Source organism: Thamnophis elegans, chromosome 4, assembly GCF_009769535.1.
Source record: "Thamnophis elegans isolate rThaEle1 chromosome 4, rThaEle1.pri, whole genome shotgun sequence".
NCBI classification, from domain to species: Eukaryota; Metazoa; Chordata; class Lepidosauria; order Squamata; family Colubridae; genus Thamnophis; species Thamnophis elegans.
In genome coordinates, this window is record NC_045544.1 from 138,951,538 (window position 1) to 138,974,173 (window position 22,636).

Consider the following 22,636-nt stretch of genomic DNA (forward strand, 5'->3'; position numbering starts at 1 on the left):
AGCTTTAAGACTTTAAGGTTTAGATAGGACTCTTAGAGGTGGGTGGGGCAATTGGTGAGCCAGCCAATCAGTAAGTGGCGGGCGGGGCAAGCGTGGTGCGGAGGGGGGTGGGGAAAGGAAGCTGGAACCGGTTCTAAACAGCACGGTAGATTTGTGGAACCTCTTCTATAGAAGAGCTTAGACCTGGCAGGAACCCACCCCTGCTCCACACCCATTTGCACTACTATCACATGTTCACCATTGGCAACTTTCCCAGCCGGTTTCTGAGAAGCAAAGTCAAGGAGGAAATCTGGGTTTGCTCAATGACCTCAGGATTCACTTAGCAACTGCAGAGATTTGCTTAACAACCGTAGAAAAAAAGTTGCAAAATCAGGCACGGGTTGCTTTAGGACCAGTTTTGCTTAGCAATCTAAATTCTGGCCCCAATTGCGGTCAGAGGTCGAGGTTCCCGCACTATAAAAAAAGATGTCGAGACTCTAGAAAGAGTGCAATGGATCTGGCCCGTGCAGCTGTCCTGGAAACGGCAAGGGGTCAGCCCACATCGCTTTGGCCAGGCCCACCCAATCCAGGTCTGCAGGCGTGCGCCCGGGCCTCAAAAATGTGCCTGATTAGGACAGCATAGAGCCAGGGTGGGTGTTCTGACTGAGGCTTCCCGAGAGCCTGAAGCAAACTCTTGGTCCCGACAAAAACCCCTTTTATTAATTGACTGTGAATTCTGCTCCTTCACATCCAGCAAAGTCTTTCAAGGGAGGATTTACGGTCACAGACCTTATCTGGCTTGGAGAGTTGACAGGCCAATCAGGGTGATTTCCCTACTGGAAAAAAGGAAAGGAAAGGAAAGGAAAGGAAAAGTAACATTTTAAAAGCATCCCGGATCTTTTACTCACCAAAGTCCATTCTGTCCTTCTGGTTTCTCTGCAGCAGGTTGAGAAGCAAATCGGACAAGTAAGCTGATGTTTCCCTGGGGATGCTAAAGAGCAAAGCGAAAACAAAAATTTATGTTCTGACCCAGGCTTCCCCAGCAGCACGAAGACGAATCCCCGTCCTGATACACTCCTTTTATTTCATTTACAGTGAATTCCTCTCCAGCCAAGTCTTTCTTCTCCCACAGTCTTTCGAGACAGTTCCCAATTACCCACCTTTCTCAGGCTTGGAGAGCGGCCAGGCCGATATCTTTCAGATGCCGCAATACTTGGCAAGAATGCAGGAATGAACTGTCTCCTGCAAGCTCCATTCCCCTTTCGCTCCTCTTTTATTCCCCATGGGAGGAGCTATTCACCATCCATCTGTGGCCTTCCTTCCAAGTCGAACTAATGGTCTCCTGCAAACTCCACTCCCCTTTCGCTCCTCTTTTATTCCCTCTGGGAGGGGCCATTCACCGTCCACCTGTGGCCTGACTCCCAAGTCGACCCCTGTTCTTTAGCTGTTCCCTTTGTCTGGCAACTCTGCGCATGCGCACACTGGGAACAGGCTCCAGCTGTTCTTCTGCCACACTGATCTCTGACTCCGAAGGCAGCTGATAACTGTCGGACGGCCCTGGCCCCCCTCTCTGCCTCCGACACAGAGCCCTCATCAGAGCCTTCCCCAGACTCCAGGACTGGCCCAGGTTCCTCCCCAACCCTCCTCACTGTCCGACTCTGCTGCCAGCTCTGCTGGTGGGCCACAACACTTTATGGTGGCAACTTCTCCCAAGGTTCAAAGCCATCCGGATGGCCTGGAATACTGTGCCATCCTGCGGCTACCTGGAGGGCAGAGGCTGGGGGCAAGGCTAGGACAGACAAAGGTACTGGAATCGGTTGCCGCAATTTAAGGCAGGTCAACCTTACCTCGGGATGAGGTTTCTGTTCTTCTCGTAAAACATTCGCAGATCCTGAGGACTATTCGCCTAAAAAAAAAAAGGAGGGATTAATTTAGATTATATAGGGCTATGATGGCGAACCTATGGCATATTTGGTGGCATGCCAGCCATCAGCCAGCTGATTTTTCACCCTTCACTGATTATGTAACCTAGTTGGGTAACAAAATGTCTGCAAGAAAAATACTAAACTCAGAGAGCACCAAGGACTCCACAGTCCTTTTCCTTCTCTTCTCAAACCCACCCCCTTCTAGCGCTGAGGATGTTACCCAGCTGGGTTACGAAACGTCTGCAAGGAAACCACCAAGGACCCCACAGACTTTCTCCTCCTCCCCCCACCTCCAGCACTGAGGATGTTACCTACCTGGGTCAGGAAATGTCTGCAAGAAAACCACCAAGCTGAGACAGCACCAAAGACCCCACAATCCCCTCCTCTTCTTTTTCCTCCTCCCTTTGCTTCCCCTCCTCCTCTTCCTCTTCCTCCACCTCCTCCTCCATATTCCCCTCGCTTCTAGCACTAATAATGTTTCCTAGTTAGATCATCAAACATCTGCAAGAAAACCATCAGGTTCAGAGAGCACCAAGGATCCCCATACTCCTTCTCCCCCTTTCTTCTAGCACTGATGATGTTACCTAGCTGGGTCGTGAAATGTCTGCAGGAGAACCGTCAAGCTGAGAGAACCCCAAGGACCCCCTCATTTCAACCCTGAGCCACAAATATTTAACGTCCTCCTATTCTCTGTGCCTACCTGGAAGGGTGGCTTCCCAACCAGGCACTGGTAGATGACCGTGCCTATGCTCCACAGGTCAGCTTTAGCGTCGTAGTGTTGGGACATGATCACTTCCGGTGCCTGGAAAATGAAAAAGGCAATTGAGTAGCAGGAGGGAGGGAGGGGGCAACTGCAGGAGAAAACAGCACTCAGGGGACAGGTGTGCAAGCGAATGCATGGCAAGGAGGGAAATATGATGTCCACTTGTAAAGCGTTTCCATGACTACTATCAAGTTGACATAGGAAAAGGGAGGAGAATTCCATGCAGACCTTTGGCCAGAGTCAGGTCTCATATTCCTACAGCTGGCATGTGAAATGCGCATGTTCATAGCCTGCCGCCGCACCTTGTTGGTGGATGTGATTTATGACACAGATAGAAGGGAGGGGATACAGTTTCGGCTCCGCAGAAGAACATGCCAAAATGTTGATCCTTATAAATGAATGGATTTCTTTTGAACTTTGTCTCGAGGCTCGTTAATTAATTAATTGGGAGCTTCACATATTAACACTTCCCGCTGTCAGGTTTCCGAAAGATGCCCTCATTAATTCATGAGCCTCGAGCCAAGTTTCAAAAGAAATCCAGTCATACCCCACTGCAGTTAGATCTGACCTCATTTAAAATATGGCTGAACTTTGTCCCTGTTTCTTCCCTCCCCTCAATCTGTGTCATAAATCATATTCTCCAATGAGGTGCACACCTCCCAAGCCTGCTGTAGTAATCTGAGATCCAACTCTAGCCAAAGGTATGCGTGGAATGCGTTCCCCCCTCTTTCCTCACCATGACAACTTATAACAGACATGCAAATGCTTTATGAGTTGACACCCACAATCTTAACAAAACAACCCAATTCACATCCCCTCCTCCTGCTCATCCGCCCCTTCCCAGCAACCTTATCTAGTTTTCACCCAGATGGGATTAGAGGGAAGCAGTCCTATCACCTTTCTCTCAAGAGAGGACCTGTGAGTTCTAGTTCTACCTTAGGTATGAAAGCCGGCTGGATGTCTTTGGGCCAATCACCAGGAGATGGTGAATTCTAGTCTCACCTTAGCCATGAAAGTCAGCTGGGTGACTTTTGCCCATCATTGGACGACAGTGAATTCTAGTCCTGCCTTAGCCATGAAAGTCAGCTGGGTGACTTTTGGCCCATCATTGGACAACAATGAATTCTAGTCCTGCCTTAGGTATGAAACGCATCTGGGTAACTTGTGGTCCATCACCAGGAGATGGTGAATTCTAGTTCAGCCTCAGGTATGAATGCCAGTTGGATGACTTTAGCCAATCCCTCTCTCTCAACCTAACCTACATTACAGGGTCATTGTGGGGAAAATAGAAGGAGGGAGGAGTATTATGCATGTTCGCTAGCTTGAGTTAAAGTAAAAAAGGCGGGACTTAAATAATAAAATAAAAAATAATATAATAGAAATAAAATAAAATCAAGTAATGAATGTGCCCACTAAAGGAGAGAGAGATAAAAGCCTGTTAAAATATTCATGACTTGGAGAGACATGGGAACAAGGTCAGCCAATGAATAGGCATAGCGACAAAGTCAGCCAACGGGAGCTAAAACAGATCAGAGGCTGTGCAAAGAATTGAAACAGAAACTTGCGCAGTTTGCTGCTCTGAGAAGTAAACTAGCAGTCTGTCTTGTCTGCAGAAATGAAAGTAGCTACTTGTGTTTGCCTGTAACTCTCCTGCCTTGTGTTTACTTGGAAGAATCACCTGTTGGTATTGTACATTTATCCATCTATTCTTATATATATAAAGAAGTGAATGAATCCTGCTGCATCTGTTATCTGTGTGTCCATCTGGATTTGAGCTTATGCAACAAACTCTGACAAAGCCTGCATTTTTAACCACTTCACTTCAAATCTCATCCTTGCTATGAGATCTCTAGCTGGCCTTTCATAAGTAACTGGATCTCATCTTAATTTCTATGTGCCCAATCTAGAACCGTCGTGCAGAAGTGAGTGGAAATTACCAATGACCTGTGCAAAGGGGAAACCCCTCTTAACAGAAAATACTAGCTGCAAAGCTCTACCTACAGCTGGAGAAAACCAAGAAAGACTTCACTCACCATATACATCGGGGAGCCGCAGAGAGTGGCTGCCATCATGTTGCTCTGGAGATAACGGGCAAATCCAAAGTCAGCTGCTTAAAGAAAAACAGATCAGAGTTGAGCTCTCAACTGCGAATACGGTAACAGAGGAATGAGTCGGAAGGGACCTCGGAGGCCTTCTAGTCCAGGGGTGTTCTGACTGAGGCTTCCCAAGAGCATGAAACAAACTGCTGGTCCCGGCAAAAACCCCTTTTATTAATTGACTGTGAATTCTACTCCTTCACATCCAGCAGTCTTTCAAGGGAGGATTTATAGTCACAGACCTTATCTGGCTTGGAGAACTGACAGGCCGATATCTGCAGAACTTGGCCAGGAGTCTCAAAGAGTCACGAACCAATGAAGCGAACTAATGGTCTCCTGCAAACTCCACTCCCCTTTCGCTCCTCTTTTATTCCCTCTGGGAGGGGCCATTCATCGTCCACTTGTGGCCTTCCTACCAAGTCGACCCCTGTTCTTTAGCTCTTCCCTTCCTCTGGCAACTCTGTGCATGCACACACTGGGAACAGGCTCCTGCTGTTCTTCTGCCTCACTGATGTCTGACTCTGAAGGCAGCTGATAACTGTCAGACGGCCTTGGCCCCCTCTCTGCCTCCGACACAGAGCCCTCATCAGAGCCTTCCCCAGACTCTAGGACTGGCCCAGGTTCCTCCCCAACCTCCTCACTGTCCGAATCTGCTGCCAGCTCTGCTGGCAGGTCACAAAGGGTGTCAAACTCAAGGCCTGTAGACCGGATCCAGCTCACGGAGTCATCCTGGAAACACCGAAGGACTGGCTTATGGTGTCTCTGCCAGCGAAAATGGAGTTTAGGAGGGCCGCACATGGCCCTCCCAGGCTCCGCTTTTGGCTACAACTATCTCCTGCAGCCCTCCGCCAGTGAAAATGGAGCCTGGGGAGGCCGTCGCGGTCAAAAACGAAGCCCAAGCGCATCACACACAGCTCCCCAAGCTCCATTTTTGCTGACAGAGGGCTGCAGGAGGCAGCGTCAATGGGTGACGTTGAGCTGGCCACGCCCATTCTGGCCACACCCACCCCAGCCTCTCAAGGTCAAACATAACTGTGATGTGGCCCTCAATGAAATCGAGTTTGGCACCTCTGTTCTAGTCCAAGCGCCTGCTCAAGCAGGAGAACCTAGGCAGGCGTAATGTGGCCCAACCTGGGAGATCCAGAGACTTGTGGCTTTGAGTCCCTCATCTCTTAATAGGTCAGGAAATAACATTTGGTATGTAAACCATTTCTGGACTTTGTGCTTGTGATAGAAACCTCCCCGAAATCTTGATGCTGGGTTTTACTGATTAATTTAGTTATAGAAAACGGCTGGCATTTGTTAAGTTGGTGAAGTCAAGGTTGAAATTGATGAAGTTGATGACGACGAAATTGGTGAAGTTGAGGTTGAAATTATATTTTGTACTTTACTGCACTGAAAAATACCTGGAAGTTGGTCCTGATTTTTCCCCCCTTTTCTCCTGCGCCTATACCTCTCTTCCACCTTTCTTATTTTTCCACCATCTCCATTTTCATCTGCATTTTACATTAGGATAATTTTAATAACATCCTTTCAAGAAAGGAAAGGACATTTGATTTTTGGTGGAAGAGAACGCCGTAATACCAGGGCTTCTTCACTTAATGACTCCGTCCAGCATCTCCCAAGTTGATTGGCTCAGAGTGTGTGGAATCAGCAGAGGTGATTTCCCAGCCGGCTATGAATTGTGTGTATGATTGATGGAAGCAGTTCAAGAACGCGAACAAGAGCCTGCCTTGTTCAAATCTGTCTTGAGGCGAAACATTAATTCTGACAGTGCGGAAAATTTACCCAACTGTGCCAGCTGAAGGTTGTAGAGAATTTTAATGTCAGGCCTGCAACCATCTTTCCTTTTGGATCTTTGGCCTGCCACACTTTCTATTCTTCTACTATGCCCTTTCTATTGTGGGGAAATGGGAGGTGGGGATTGTATGGAGTTAGATGCTATGTAGCCATAACAACATTCTTTCTAGAAAACCAAGGTCATCTTTTGTCTTTGCACCTCTGCACCTGACCGGAACGGGAGGGGTGGAACTGCCAGCATAGCAGTGGGAGATGGGACCATGGGATGGACTTGATGGGTGCGGGGGCAAGATCTTGAACTTTCAACTGGGTGGGAAAAACCAGGAAGCTTTGAGATTTGGGTTTTCCCAGATGTGCCAATATGGCTCTCTTAATAAATTGGAACGTTGAGGACTCTGATTTAGTTTTGGATGCTATTTGCAACATTGACAGAATCAGAGCTAATCTTTAAGGCAATGATGGTCAACCCTGGCGGCGTGGCGAGTCACAAATTAAGATGATTATTTTGACTCCGCTAGTGTGTCACGCCCTGTCCACCCCAGGATTTTCCGAATCTCTCCCCTCTGGAAGTTACGTGAGAGTGCCCCGCCCTTGTGGAGCCTCCTGGGATTCACAAAATAGTGCAAAAATGCTTGCACAATATTTGGATGCCTATTGGTTCTGTGAGAGCAAGGATCTCTTGCATGATTTTACAAGGATCCAGAAACCTGGGGGGTCTAGGACGAGTCACCAAAGCCAACTCAACACAACATGCAGTGGGACAATTCAACGCTGCATTAATCATTTTGTCACTTTTATTATTTGTGACCTTGTTTCTGTCGAAATTAGTGCAAGTCTTGTATTTCGGGGTTGACTTTATTATTATTATTGGTCATGGTTCTGTCGAAATTAATTTAACTTTCGTATTTGTTGGATTGCCCCATGACGAGTTGGCTGTGGCGAACTGTTAAGTTGTTCCAGAGGCAACTGGACTCTCTTGTTTTTCTTTGAAGACGTTTCGCTTCTCATCCAAGAAGCTTCTTCAGCTCTGACTGGAGGGTGGGGGACAGTAGGATTTATACTCCCTGCAGAGAGCTGGTCATTTGCGATCTTTTTAGAGAGCTGTTGAGGCCACATGGAGGTTCATTTGTGTCCTCAGAGTCACCCAAGTAGTGCAAATAGATGTGGAAGGGGAGGGTGGGAATGCTTGGGGGAAAGTGAAAGTAACTACTGTTATCTCCCTGAGACACCGCTTCAAGGTCCGCACAGCTGGGAGAAGAAAGCAGGCAGCAGCTTGAAGTGGCCATCCTGAAAACTACTTGCTTGAACCTGATTGTGGATGGAGTGTCAGGGATGGGAGGCAGTTACGGAAGGGGAAAGTTGAACTTCGGGATTTTGGCGCGCGCGATGATCCAGTTCTGGCTTTGCATTACTGCGCTACACGTGACTTCTAATAAAATTACACCTTCCTCAACAAATGGAGCCAAACATCGTTTGCATTTAGAGGTTTAATTGTTGGCAGGGCTGACGAGCCCTCTGCGGTCTTTCAAAGTAAAACTTTGAGGAGGAGCTGCTCATTCTACAACAGGCGTGTCAAACTCAATTTCATCGAGGGCTGCATCAGGGTTGCGTTTGACTTTGGGGGGGGCGGGGTGAGCGTGGCCAGCTCAACGTCACTTGTGTTTGGGGGGGGGGGCGTCTGTGGCAGCCCCATGGGCCAGACCTAAGCACCCAAAGCCTTGAGTTTGACACCCCTGTTCTATGAGGAGTCCGTGCTGGGCAATCGGCGCTCACTTGCCTATCTTTTTTTTTTTTAAATTTTATTAATTGCATATATACATTCACAATTATATGATCTCATAACTGTTATTAATAATATGTATTTATAACAATTTTCCCCCTACAGTTGACAATATACTTGAGATTACTTTCTTACCATCCCATAACTCCATCTTATCTTACAACATTCCTTCTTCTTCCTTCCTTCCCTCCTTCCTTCCTTCCCTTTCTTCTCTCCTCCTCTCCTTCCTTCCCTCCCTCCTTCCCTCCCCCTTTCTTCTCTCCTTCCCTCCTTCCCTGCTTCATTCCCTCCTTTCTTCTCTCCTCCTCTCCTTCCTTTCCCCCTTCCTTTCCTTCTACCTTCCCCCCTTCCTTCTCTCCTACATTCCCTCCTTCCTTCCCTCCTTTCTTCTTCCTTCCCTCCTTTCTTCTCTCCTTCCTTCCGTCCCTCCTTCCTTTCCCCCTTTCTTCTCTTTCTTCTCTCCTTTCTTCCTTCCTTCACTTGCCTATCTTGACGCGTATTCCGCTGACGTTCGACTTCCTGCGACTGGCGTACGACAGCAGGATGTTCTGCGGCTTGAGGTCCCTGTGGATGATGCCTTTGCCGTGGAGGACACGCATGGCAGCCGCGATCTGCTGCAGGAAGACCCGGATGGTATCCTCGCTGAGCGTTCCTTTGGCTGGGAGAAGGGGCGGAAGTAGGGTATGATTATTTCTTTAATGCCTTCAGCATTTCCAGCGCTTCATAAATGCAGGTGGGCTGTTAAGGGAAGGGTGGGATCAAGACCTCTAAATCAAGAGTTTTCTCCAACCTTTTCGGGTCGGTGGCCGGAGGGGGGGGGGGGGAGAAGGGGATAATTGTGTAGGAGGGGCAAGTGCATGTGTGTGCAAGCCCCCACGTCGTTTGCAGCGAGATTCGTGCGAGTATGGCTGCAAGTGCTTGTGATGAGCCTCGCGCAGGTATGGCCGCGAGCGCCTGCGCTGAGGCTTGCGTGGAGGCACGTGCCCTGGCCAGTCACTCACGTGGCCTGGTGGCGATTAGCCCGTGGCCCTGTAGTGGGCCATAGCCCACAGATAGCTTTAAATACAAGCATTTCAAAAGCTTGCACTCTGGCTGGGTTCTCCTTGATACAGTAGTTCTCCACTTATGATCCCAAAATTTATGCTGCCAAGCAAGACAGTTGTAAAGTAAATTTTGCTCTATTTTGGGACCTTTTAAAAAAATACATTTTTCTTCTTTAAAATACATAAATGCTTATTAAACAGTGTATTATCTAGACCAGTGTTTCTCAACCTTGGCAACTTGAAGATGTCCGGACTTCAACTCCCAGAATGCCCCAGCCAGCATTCGCTGGCTGGGGCATTCTGGGAGTTGAAGTCCGGACATCTTCAACTTGCCAAGGTTGAGAAACACTGGTCTAGACCAATTTACTTATACAAGATATTAATAAATTACTAGTAGTGATAATAGTAATCATAATGGCAGTAATAATACTAATGTTTGCTTATACGTAATAAAATTCTTACATTATTTACTTATACATATTAGCAATTGTTAATCCTCTAATTTCTACCCCTTTTGTCTTTTTTAAGGGCCTTTTCCTGCCACACTGTTAAGTCAATCATTGCAGTTGTCAAGTCAGGAGCACGGTTGATAAGTGAATTTGGCTTCTCCATTCAATCTGCTTCTCCAACCTTTAGTTGCGGAGATTTCTGCGCCGAGAATTTTAGTAATAAATCAGCTTAATTGAACCTTTGTATGTGGACCAGATCTTTCTCGCCTGACCACGCCTTAAAGCGTGCAGTTTATCAGGCAGCCACGGCCAGAGATGTTGAGACTTTGAAGGCCCGTCTGGCTGATGTGATGGACTTTGACTTCTATACCGAATAACAGCAAGGGACAACGGAAATGGGAGTCAGATCCTGTATACCTGGAGAGCCACAGGCTTTATCGAGCAACAAATACGAGTAGCCCCTCGACTTACAACTACAACTGAGCCCAAATTTTATGCTGTTCAGGGAGACATTTGTTAAGTGAGTTTTGTTACGACCTTTCTTGCCACTGTTGTTAAGCGAATCACTGTTCAATCAATCACTTTAGAGTGGGAAGGTATTGGTATTGGTATTTTGGTATTTTATTATTTGTATGCCGCCCTTCTCCGGGAGGACTCAGGGCGGCGAACAATTCAAAGGGGGAAAAAAAGGGAGAACATAAAAGACAAAATACAAATAATAAAAGTAGGCAACAATCGCACAACCATACATGTCAAGAGGGGAGGGAACTCATCACCCCCAGGCCTGCCGGCAAAGCCAGGTTTTGACGGCTTTTTGGAAGGCCTGGAGAGAGGTGAGGGTCCGAATCCCTGCGGGGAGTTCGTTCCAGAGGGCCGGAGCTGCCACAGAGAATGCCCTCCCCCGGGTAATAGCCAGGTGGCATTGGCTGGTAGATGGCACCTGGAGGAGGCCAACCCTGTGAGATCTAATGGGTCTGTGGGAGGTAATTGGCAGCAGGCGGTCTCTCAAGCACCTTGAGGGACCTTGGAGGTCGTCTAGTCCAACCTCCTGCTCAAGCAGGAGACCCTATACATGCATAAGATTTCCTTTGTCTTAATATATTTTAGACTGTGTTTGTTAAAAATCTATACCGTGTACGGGCTCTGGGAAGTCGGGGGGGGGGGGAAGGGAGGTGGGGTGTTAGGGGGGAGGGGGGGATATACAGTATGTGTTAGATTTTAAAGTAACGTGATTGCGCTTGTATACTGTTGCTCTATAATTCCACTGTAAAAATAGGATAAGCTGAATATATTAATAGATAGTAGAAATACACCGAAGGGAGGAGTAGAGGGATAGAAGAAAGAGGGGTAGAGAGGGTGGGAGAGAGGACTGGAGGGAGGGTGAGAAGGAAGGGAGGGAGTGGACCGGGAGAGAGGAGTGGTAGAGGGGGAGGGGGAGGGGAAGTAGGGTAGAGGGGAAGGATGGAGGGAAGAAGGAAAGTTGGAGGGGGGCTAAAGAAAGGGTGTATGGAGGCTCGAAGAGGTACATTGGGTTTCTATTTTGGGGGGTATTGTTGACAAGAGGAATGGCTGTGTTTATTGTTTAATGTTATATGGCCCCGGTTATGCACAGTATATATGTGACTGTACGAAAATGAAAATGGAAAATAAAAAAACACATTTACACAGAAATGGGTACAAATAACTGGGTATAAATAACAAATAACAAATAAGCTCAAATGAAAGATATTAACTTTTCTTTAAAAAGTTTATTTTAGAATATTTTTGTTAAAGATTTATACCCTGCATTGGTTCTGGGAAGCCGGGGGGGGGGGGGGGAAGGTTGGGGGAGGAGGGGTTGGGGGGGGAGGGGAGGGGGAGGGAAGTAAACATTTGTAAAAGTTTTTTTCCCCAAAACTTTCAATTAAAAAAAAAGTTAAAAAAAAGAAAGAAATGGGTACAAATAAATGAGGACAGGAGGACAGGGACAGTAGATACGCTGGTGCGCTTATGCGCGGCCTCCTTTACGGACCTCTTAGGAATGGGGTGAGGTCCATAGTAGGCAGTTTAAGGTTGAAGCTGTGGGGGGTTTGAGGATGTAACAACAGAGTCGGGTAGAGCATTCCAGGCGTTGACCACTCTGTTGCTGACGTCGTATTTTCTTCAATTGAGTTTGGAGTGATTTACCTTGAGTTTGTATCGATTGTGTGCTCATGTATTATTGCGTGTATTACTCTAAGCGCCTCCCAAAGCCTATGCATATCCTGGTTTTTGCAAAAAACGGGCCGGTTTTCGCAAAAAATGGGGTGTTTTTTGCTCGTTTTTCTCCCCCGCCAGCCCCCAGGAGCACTTTGTAGCCCTTTCAAACTCTCTGTATGCCCCGATTTTCACAAAAAAAAAAACACAGGTGTGCAAAGGCTATGTATGCCGTTTTTGGCAAAAAATGGGCCCTTTTTTGGTCATTTTTGGCCACCCCCAGCCCCAAGGAGCACTTTGCAGCCCTCTCAAACTCTCTGCATGCCCTGTTTTTCACAAAATAATGAGGCGTGCAAAGGATTTGGGGGGCCTGCAGATTGCAAAAAAAAAAAAAAAAAAAAAACCCTCTTCAAAATCTTGGTGCGTCTTATACACCGAAAAATATGGTAAATAAATAAATAAAAAGGTCAACCGAGAAGCCAGTTTCACTTCACAACCGTGTGACTCACTTAACGACTTCAGTGATTCACTTAACAACTCGAAAGGTCATCCAGCAGGGCAAAAATTCCCTTGAACCATTGTTGCCCTTAGCAACCAGAAATTTTGGGCTCAATTCAGAGGTGGTATTCAGGTGTACCGGTAGCGGGAATTTTGAGTAGTTCGAAGAACCGGCAAATACCACCTCTGGTTGGTCACGCCCTCCCGCTCTCACCATTTCCTGTCCCATACTTCCTTGTTTTTTAGCTCAGCTGATTCGCGCAGCAGAGTGAATTGTTGTGCCTCAGCTGAGCTAAAAAAACAGCTCAGCTCACCAGCGCTGACACCGAGGGTGGTTTTTGAGTGCTGTGAGCACGCGCGCAGAAAGCACTCTCTCTCATAGAACCGGTAGGAAAAGATTTGGATTCCCACCACGGTCTTAACTCGAGGACTACCTGTATCGGGCCAGGATTTTGTAGTCCGACACCCTGCTTCCCGCTGTCCCCAGAAGGCCACGCTGACTTCTGAAGGGCACAAAACATCACTTGCACCTTCTCACAACAGCTGTGCAATGATGCTCAAAGTCCCAAAATAGCTACTGTGAACTTTACAGCTCACTAGAGCCTTGAAAGTATTTCTCCTTAGTCTCCAAATCCTCTGGAGGGGAAAAAAAACACAACTCCTTTCCACAGAAGTATGACACCCACCCCCCTCCTGCTCCAGATCCTACAGGAAATGTCTCTGGAAATCAAAACAAGGGCAGATATCGCTCAGGACCAACTACAGGTCGTCCTTGACTTACAACTATTCGTTCAGTGACTGTTTGAAGTTACGACAGCACTGAAATAAGTGACTTATGAGCAGGGATGGGATTCAAAAATTTTAGCATCCTCTGCCCGGTTGCTGGGTGGGCGTGGCCTACTCGGCCTCCTGCAGCACGGCTGGGGGGGGGGGGGGGACATTTTACCCTCCCCAGGCTCCGGAGGCTTTCCTAGAGCCTCTGAAAGGGCGAAAATGGCCTCCCCTGGGCTCTGGCCCGTTGTGGCCTTCCGGAACTTCCCCGAGGCCCATTTTACGCCCTCTCTGACCGTTCACACAGGCTCTGCACTTACCTGGCATCCAAAACGGGCCGCATTTGGGGGTGGCGGGGCCAGCCAGTCCTTGCGACTACTGGTTTGGCGAACCAGATGTAAAATTAGCATCCGGTTTGCCCAAACCGACTGAAACCCACCCCTGCTTATGACTACCGTATTTTTCAGAGTATAAGACGGAGCTTTTTCTCTCTCAAAAAAAAGAGCCTGAAAATCTGGGTGCATCTTATACACTGAATACAGCATTTTTGGCCTCCTGAAACCCCGCCCCCTTTGCAAAAATGACCATGCATAGCTTTTAGGAGGCTTTCAGAGAACTCCTGGGGGCTGGGGAGGGCAGAAATGAGCAAAAAATGGGCTTTTTTTTTGCTCAATTTCACCACCCCAATCCCCAGGAGCACTCTATAAGCCTCCTAAAGGCTATCCATGCCCTTTTTTGACAACAAAAAGGGGGCCGTTTTTGCAGAGTGCAAAAAAATGTGTTTTCATTTGCCTCTTCAAAACCTTGGTGCGTCTTATACTCTGAAAAATATGGTATTTTTCTCTTGGCCACTGCAGCGTCCTAATGGTCACATGATCAAAATACAGACATTTGGAACCTGGTTCGTATTTATGACGGTTGCAGGGTCCCAGGGCCACGTGACCTCCTTTTGCGACCTTCGGATAAGCAAAGCCCACTGGGAAGCCAGGTTCGCTTAAGAACCGTGTGGCTAATCTAATAACGGCAGCGATTCTCTTAGCAACCGTGGCAAGAAAGGTGGTAAAATGGGGCAAAACTCGCTATCTGCCTTGCTTAGCGGCAGAAATGTTGGGCTTGATTGTGGCTGTAAGTTGAGGACAAGGGCTACAAGAGGGAGGATAGTGTTTTACTTTCTGCTCCAGCAAGGGTGATGTTCCTTTGACAGATTCATTTAGATAAAACATGGACTGTAGAGAAATTTAATGTCAGGCCTGCAGCCATCTTTTCCATCGGGTCTTTGGCCTGCCACACTTTCTATTATTCTGCTATGCATTTTCTATTGTGGGAAAATGGGAGCTGGGGATTGTATGGAGTTAGATGATAGGTAGCCATAACAACATTCTTTCTAGAAAGCCAAGGTCATCTTTTGTCTTTGCACCTCTGCACCTGACCAGAACTGGATGGGTGGAAGCTGCCAGCATGGCAGTGGATGATTGGACCATGGGATGGATTTGTGGGTGTGGGGGCAAGATCTTGAACTTTCAACTGGGTGGGGAAAACCAGGAAGCTTTCAGATTCGGGCTTTCTCAGATGTGTCAACATGGCTCTCTTTAATGAATTGGAATGTTGAGGAATACTTTGCCTTGGATTCTGATTTAGTTTTGGATGCTATTTGGAACCGTGACACTAACCCGAATCTGAAAGCTTCCCGGTTTTCCCCACCCAGTTGAAAGTTCAAGATCTTGCCCCCACACCCGCAAGTCCATGGGAACCCTGACATTTAACTTCATTCCTTCTGGTAGGCCTGGGATCAGGAATCACTGGTACCCTCTGAGCTTGGGTGTTTTCTCCCAGACATTTCAAGACCCAACTAGGTGACATCATCAGTGCTAAAAGGGTTGGCTCTCTGTTTACCCCAACAAAGGAATTACCAACTCAGATAGGCAAATGAATAGTAAACCACAGCCTAATGAAGGAACCACCAAAACACTCCCATCAACTCTGACAGGGCAAGCCAGTTGTATATAAACAGAAAGTAACCCCGCCCTCCCTTCTAGCACTGATGTTGTTACCTAGTTGGGTTGTGAAATGTCTCCAAACAAACAACGGAGCTCAGAGAGCAACAAGGACCCCACAGCTCATTCTTGAGTTCAAAATACTTCTTCTAGCGGTAGTTTGAGAGGAGCATGCTAAAAACATCAAGAGCAGAATATCCTCCGCTATAAACAAGCAAAAGGGGACCCCTAAAGAATAACAAAATAACAGAGTTGGAAGGGACCATGGAGGTCTTCTATTCCAACCCCCTACTCAAGCAGGAAACCTTATGCTATTTCAGACAAATGGTTGTCCAATCCCTTTTCTAAAAACCTGAGCACCCACAACTTCTGGAGGCAAGTCATTCCACGGATTAATGGTTCCCACCATCAGGAAATTTCTCCTGTTAAAGGGCTGAAGGCAGAGTAGGAAACTGTTACCTTGCAAGTAATCTGCTAGGTCTCCACCGTTGCAATACTGTGAAAGAGAAGAGGAAGGAAGGACCAGTATCAGAAGAGATGAAGGCTATGAGCTTCGTCTATTCGACCTAAAACCGCTTTAGCACATCCCATTAACTTTAAATTTTATATACTGTTTTGATGTTTTAATATTTGATTGCCCAGTACCCAGAGTCCTTCTGCGAGGGAGATGGGTGGTTGCAAAATGTGATCAATAAAATCAAAATAAAATATACACTGAATGGTTAATAGAATAGAACAGAACAGAACAGAACGCAGTAGAACGGAATGGAATAGAAAATGTAAGAACAGAACAGAACAATAAGATGAACAGAATAGAAAAGAATAGAATAGAATAATAGAATGAATGGAACGGAATGGAATAGAATGGAAAATAGAATGGAATGGAATAGAATAATAGAATGAATGGAATAGAATAGAATAAAAAATATAGAGAGTAGAATAGAATAGAATAGAATAGAATAATAGAATGAATGGAATGGGACGGAAGATACAGAGAATAGAATAATAGAATGAGCGAATAGAATGGAATAGAAAATATAGAGAATAGAAAAAACAGAATAGAATAGAACAATAGAATGAATGGAATGGAATCGAAACAGAGACATAGAATAGAACAGAAAAGAAAACTGGAATAGAACAGAGCAGAATAACAGAGTTGGAAGGGATCTTGGAGGTCTTCTAGTCCAACCCCTGCTTAGGCAGGAAAATCTATACCATTTCAGACAAGAGGTTCAAGAACACCCAAGGCAGCCAGACTGGTTTCCTTGCTTGCCTAAAGCTCTTTCTCTTGATTTTATTTTCAGAATAATGAAGTACTGGCACACTGCATTAACTTGTGTGATCTTAAATATAAATCATGGTTCTAAACGCCAGACATAACCCAGCAAAATGACAAGAGATGCTGGAAATTAGAAAAAGACAATGGGACGCTTGCTTGTCAGGGGTTGACGGAAAGGACACGCATGGCTGCTTCTCCATGCTAAGGGACTGCAATGTTACATCCCACAGTTGATGAATTCACAATCTGGGGGAAAATAGAAGCTTTTGCCAATGGAAATGCTGCCTGCATTTTATTTTGCACAATTATTCACACCCACTGCAGATACAGGGTGGAGAGAATTATAAATATTTTGATGCTTTTATTTAAAGGAACTCGCCGAGTACCAAATGTTTCCCCTGTTTCCCTAAAAATAAGACCTTCCCGGATAATAAGCCCAATCGGGCTTTTGAGCACATGTGCTAAAATAAGCCCTCCCCGAAAATATTGCAACACAGCAGCAGCCATGAGGTGACCACGCTCACTGCCTCCTGCACCTCAAAAATAATAAGGCCTCCCCGAAAATAAGGCCAAGCGCTTATTTCAAGGGTCAAAAGAAAATAAGAGCCTGGCTTATTTTGGGGGAAACACGGTAATAACAGAGAGAAATCAGCAGCCTAGCTTTTTAGTTACCAGAAAGAGACAGTTGGGTTATGGACTGGGAAATGTAACTGAACCACACACAAAAACTATATTTATCTCTTGGTGAACTGATGGGACTTAAAAAGTGTTAATCCTTGTAAAAGAGAAAGAAAGAAAAAAAAGATAGAAAAGCAGGTTAGACAATAAGCCGTCAAAAAAAGAAGGTATAAGGTTTATTTTAGGCTTGGATACCAGCTAATTGGCTCAAGCCCATTGAGGAGGACTTCTAAGTCTGAAATAATTTTAAAAAGGTGGAAATAATTCTGGAAAAAATATTCGGTATGGTCTAGTCATTCCCCCTCCACCCTCCAACTAGCTAACATCCACACCCCAAAACAAACCCAATGCTTTCCCTTCCTTTTGCCTGGTGCATCTGAAATGCACCCAACTGTCACCTGCACATACACAATTTTGCAATGCACCGCACTGCACCAGCTCAACTGGGTGATACTGACGACAAGCTTAAAAAGAGAGAAATCTTTTCCAAGGGCTGAAATTTAACAAGGCTGCTACATGTGCAGGATGAAAAGATGATTTTCTCTCCTGAGTAATTTAACCTGACGGTTTTCCTTCTCAGGCTATTGGTAGCTGGATCCCGCCCCCATTTCCTTTTTACACACAGACACACACACACAAAATCATTATCTATCTATCTATCTATCTATCTATCTATCTATCTATCTATCTATCTATCTATCATCTGTCTCTCTCTCTCTATCATATCTTTCTATCATTATCTGTCTCTATCATATCTATCTATCATCTGTCTCTCTATCATATCTGTCTATCTATCATTATGTCTCTATCATATCTATCTATTATCTATCTACCTATCATCTATTTCTCTATCTCTCTATCATTATCTATCTCTATCATATCTATCTATCATCTGTCTCTCTATCATATCTGTCTATCTATCATTATGTCTCTATCATATCTATCTATTATCTATCTACCTATCATCTATTTCTCTATCTCTCTATCATTATCTATCTCTATCATATCTATCTATCTGTCTGTCTATCTATCATCATTATCTCTGTCTCTCTATCATATCTGTCTATCTCATTATCTATCAATGTATCAATGTATGTATGTATGTATGTATGTATGTATGTATGTATGTATGTATGTATCTATCTATCTATCTATCTATCTATCTATCTATCTATCTATCTATCTATCTCTCTATCTATCTTCATTTGAGAGCAGGCATCAGAATTTCATTTTAATGTGCGCCATTGTGTACATAGGAAAAATGGCAATAAACTTTATCTTATCTTTTCTCTATATCCTGGCATGACACGCTGTCCCGCTCCCCTTAATCCACAGGCAGACATTTCTTCTGTGAGGTCCTTGATGCTCTCTGAGCTGGGTTTTTTCCCCCTCTTGCAGACATTTCATCACCCAGCTAAGTAATATCATCAGTGCTAAGGGTGAGCGGGGTTTTTTGCTCTCTGTTTATGACTTGCCAGTGTTGGCGCTCAGCCTCCCTTATGGTCCAACTTTCACAGCCATCTATTGCCACTGGGAAAACCACAGCCTTGACTAGACGCACTTTTAAAAGCTTAATCAAGGTAACCATCAAGAACGCTCCCACCAACACCGACAGGGCAAGCCATTTGTATATCAGCAGAGAGCAAGTCCCACCTCCCTCTAGCACTGATGATGTTATCTAGCTGGGTCATGAAACGTCTGCAAGAAAACCTCCAAGTTCAGAGAGCACCAAGGACCCCACAGTTCAACCCTGAATATTCTCTTTTATTGGTAAGACCTGTCCTTGCCTGTTCTAGGTTTTCCAAGGCAAAAAAAGAGAAGGACTTTTAATCATTACTTCTAAAAGTATAGAACATCAAATATTAACCCACATACAGGGGGGAAATGCTCTGAAGTCTCCTACTGGTGCGCTTTGCGTGCATAAGTGGTGGATTGTTCTTATCTTAGTTACCGGTATGCTGCTCGTGATCCGTTCGTGCATGTGCCGGACGTGCGCGCGCCTGACATGCGCTGCGCATGCATACCCACTCCACCGCCCCTGCGACACCCAGCTGCTCGTCGGAGGTTATGCGGGTGCCACACGCTCTGTGTGCATGTGCAATTGGCCCGGTTGCCTTAGAAACAGGTAAGGAACGCGGGCGGGCCAAAACGAGCCACTGTACCAATACGGTGGCCGTGCCTCGTGACTACTACCGGTACGGCCGTACCCCAGCACTGGCTTGCAAGTGTACCACAGGCGCTACTGCGCAATGCTGGGAAAGGAGGATTAAGAAGCCTTTCCTGAGTCTGCAAAGGGAAGTAGAACAGCTGGGGGGGGGGGGGAGAGACACCTGTGCTGCGCAATTTAATTCGCTAGAAAGCAGGATTTCTAGCGACTACAAATCACGCACTTTGCCTGCACCAGTAGCATTTTTTTTAAAACTACCAGTAGTATTTCACCCCTGCCCACATATAAGAGCCGAGGTGGCGCAGTGGGTAGAGTGCAGTACTGCAGGCTACTTCAGCTGACTGCAGTTCAGCAGTTCGGCTGTTCAAATCTCACCAGGTTCAAGGTTGACTCAGCCTTCCATCCTTCCGAGGTGGGTAAAATGAGGACCCAGACTGTGGGGGCGATATGCTGACTCCGTAAACCGCTTAGAGAGGGCTGAAAGCCCTATGAAGCGGTATACAAGTCTAACTGCTATTGCTATTGCTATTATAGCAGTGATGGCTAACCTTTTTGTCCTCACGTGCCCACACACACAATCCAGTGCGCCTTGCCCCCTTGCCCATTCGCGCATGACCCCCTCCTGTGTTCTCTTCACACATGCGTGAGACCCCTTCCTCACATGCCTGCGACTCCCCACTAGAACCCCCCATTTTGGGCCTAGCAGGCCTCCCTGAAGCCTCCTGGGACCAAAAACAGTCTGGGGGAACACTCCCCCCCCCAATGGCCTGTTTTGGGCCTAGCAGGCCTCCCTGAAACCTCCTGGGATCAAAAATGGGGCATGGGGGAGTGCCGCACCCCCCTGTGCTCCCCCCACCGCCCCTATGTATGCGCCCCCCCTTGCCCCAGCGCTTCCACGGGCAACCCCACTCCCTCCAACGGATGCACATGTGTCTCTCATATGCACGGCAGAGACCAAAATATCAGCTGGCCGGCAGGAGGCGCACATACATGTATGATAGATCTGAGCTGGGTGACGGCCCGCGTGCCCACAGAGAGGGCTCCACATGCCACTTGTACCATCGGTTTGCCATCACAGTATTACAGCATAAATCACACAACACCATGCATTGGAACCTAAAACCTGTGGATCAGCGGTGGGTTCCTCCCGGTCTGGTAGTAGCTGGAAGCAGCTGACAGTGTACTAGCAACAGCAATAGCAGTTAGACTTATATACCGCTTCATAGGGCTTTCAGCCCTCTCTAAGCGGTTTACAGAGTCAGCATATTGCCCCCAACAACAATCTGGGTCCTCATTTTACCCACCTCGGAAGGATGGAAGGCTGAGTCAACCCTGAGCCGGTGAGATTTGAACAGCCGAACTGCAGAACTGCAGTCAGCTGAAGTAGCCTGCAGTGCTGCACTCTAACCACTGCGCCACCTCGGCTCTATCTTTAATCCTTATTGGAAAAATATAACCTTAAGTTTGTTTTTAAAAACTGATATAAACAGCAAAAAGCAAAATAAGATTTTTGATCTTAAAAAGTGGACTAAAGGGTACAGGCAAAATTGAAACTTAACTTGAAAAAATGTTTTGGGAATTAAATATAAAGTACAAAGCACTTGTTCTGCTTTGGTTTTCACAAAGCACAACATGGGGTATAATTTCGAGAATTTCTGGTACGGTGGCTCGTTTGCGCCCCCCCCCCCCCGGGCGTTCTGTACCTGTTTTTAAAGCAACCGGGCAATTACACACACGCGCATAACAAGCGGTGCCTGCGTGAGCCCCAACAAGCAGCTGAGTGTTGCCCGGGGGGGGGGGTTGCGCATGCATGCGCAGCGCATGTGCCCGAACAGGACGTGCAGTCCCGAGAGCAGCCGCTACCATTAGCGAGGATAAGAGCAACCCATCACTGCTGCTATGGATGAACAGTATTTTGGGGTGGATATATATATATATACAGTACTATTTTCTTTGGTACCGTACATATCTACTAATTTTAGGGGATGGTTTGGGGGGACAGGATTTTAGGATGACAAGAGGTAAAATAACTCAAATCCAGCCACAAAGAAATTCATATCATAAAATGTTTTATCGTTGGCATTTATCACCAACAAGATTGGCTAAAATGTACCCAAAACATGAAGCCGACCTGCTGGAAGTGTAAAAAAGTACAAGGGACCTATTATCACATATGGTGGACCTGCCTGGAAACACAAAAATATTGGACAAAAATTTGGAAATAGGTGCAAGAAATTACAGGAGAACAGATAAAATACAAACCCGAAATCTTCTACTGGGAATAATCAAAGGGAAATATACAAAGAAAATTAAGTACATATTAACACATCTGCTAACTGCAGCTAGAATAGCATTTGCCCAATGCTGGAAACAAAATAATACCCCCCTCGGATGAATTAGTGATTAAAAAAAACTTTGGATTGTGCAGAGATGGATAAATTAACACTGAAATTAAAAGATAAAGAAGAGTCGGAATATTATGAAATTTGGAACAATTGGTACAAATGGCTGCAAAACAATAAAATTAATTAAGCCAAAAAACTATATATATATATATATATATATATATATATATATATATAGATAGATAGATAGATAGATAGATATAGATTAGATAGATATATAGATATAGATAGATAGATAGATAGATAGATAGATAGATAGATAGATAGATAGACAGATATATATAGATATATAGATATATATAAATATATATAGATAGATATATAGATATATAGATACATAGAACTGTGTATAAAGGTGTGTAAATATAGAAGTGAAATATTATATACATGTACAGATAGGATGACATAACAATGTTGATATAATGACTGTAAGGTGTTGTAGAAGGGAAAAAATAATTTTAAAAAATCTGCTAACAAAAAAAGAAAAGAAATTCATATCATAAATATACACACCTCCATTACGAGAAAGACGGAGTTGGGCATCTCCTGAAAGAAAGGGAAAAAAAGAAACATCTCATTAAACAAGAATAATGGATGCTTTCTTACAATAAATAAACCCTTTTCACCCACCCGCCATCGATCTATACTGGAGATATTTACGGCATTGACCACAAAAAGACGGAAATGTATTGTTCGGGGGAAATCAATTTTGCTTTTTGGAATTGGCACGACGCTCAGCTTTCAAATAAAAAGCTTTTAAAAAGACAAGTGTAGACAGACTCGGATGCGGATTTCGGATTACAAACCACCAAAGCAACAATTATAATTTGAGAT

The 22,636-nt window shown here is 45.6% G+C and overlaps 1 protein-coding gene across 2 annotated transcripts in view; it reads right to left on the reverse strand.

Moving 5' to 3' along the window:
• Positions 1–22,636, reverse strand: part of ULK2 (unc-51 like autophagy activating kinase 2) — a 149,578-nt gene that overhangs the window by 79,108 nt on the left and 47,834 nt on the right. For both annotated transcript variants that reach the window (XM_032215046.1, XM_032215047.1), the window contains 7 exons: positions 22,316–22,348; positions 15,733–15,769; positions 8,828–9,001; positions 4,701–4,774; positions 2,605–2,706; positions 1,827–1,885; positions 888–970 (listed from right to left, as the gene is read on the reverse strand). In XM_032215046.1, the coding sequence (XP_032070937.1) occupies positions 888–970; positions 1,827–1,885; positions 2,605–2,706; positions 4,701–4,774; positions 8,828–9,001; positions 15,733–15,769; positions 22,316–22,348 (562 nt within the window). The remainder of the gene's footprint in view (positions 1–887; positions 971–1,826; positions 1,886–2,604; positions 2,707–4,700; positions 4,775–8,827; positions 9,002–15,732; positions 15,770–22,315; positions 22,349–22,636) is intronic.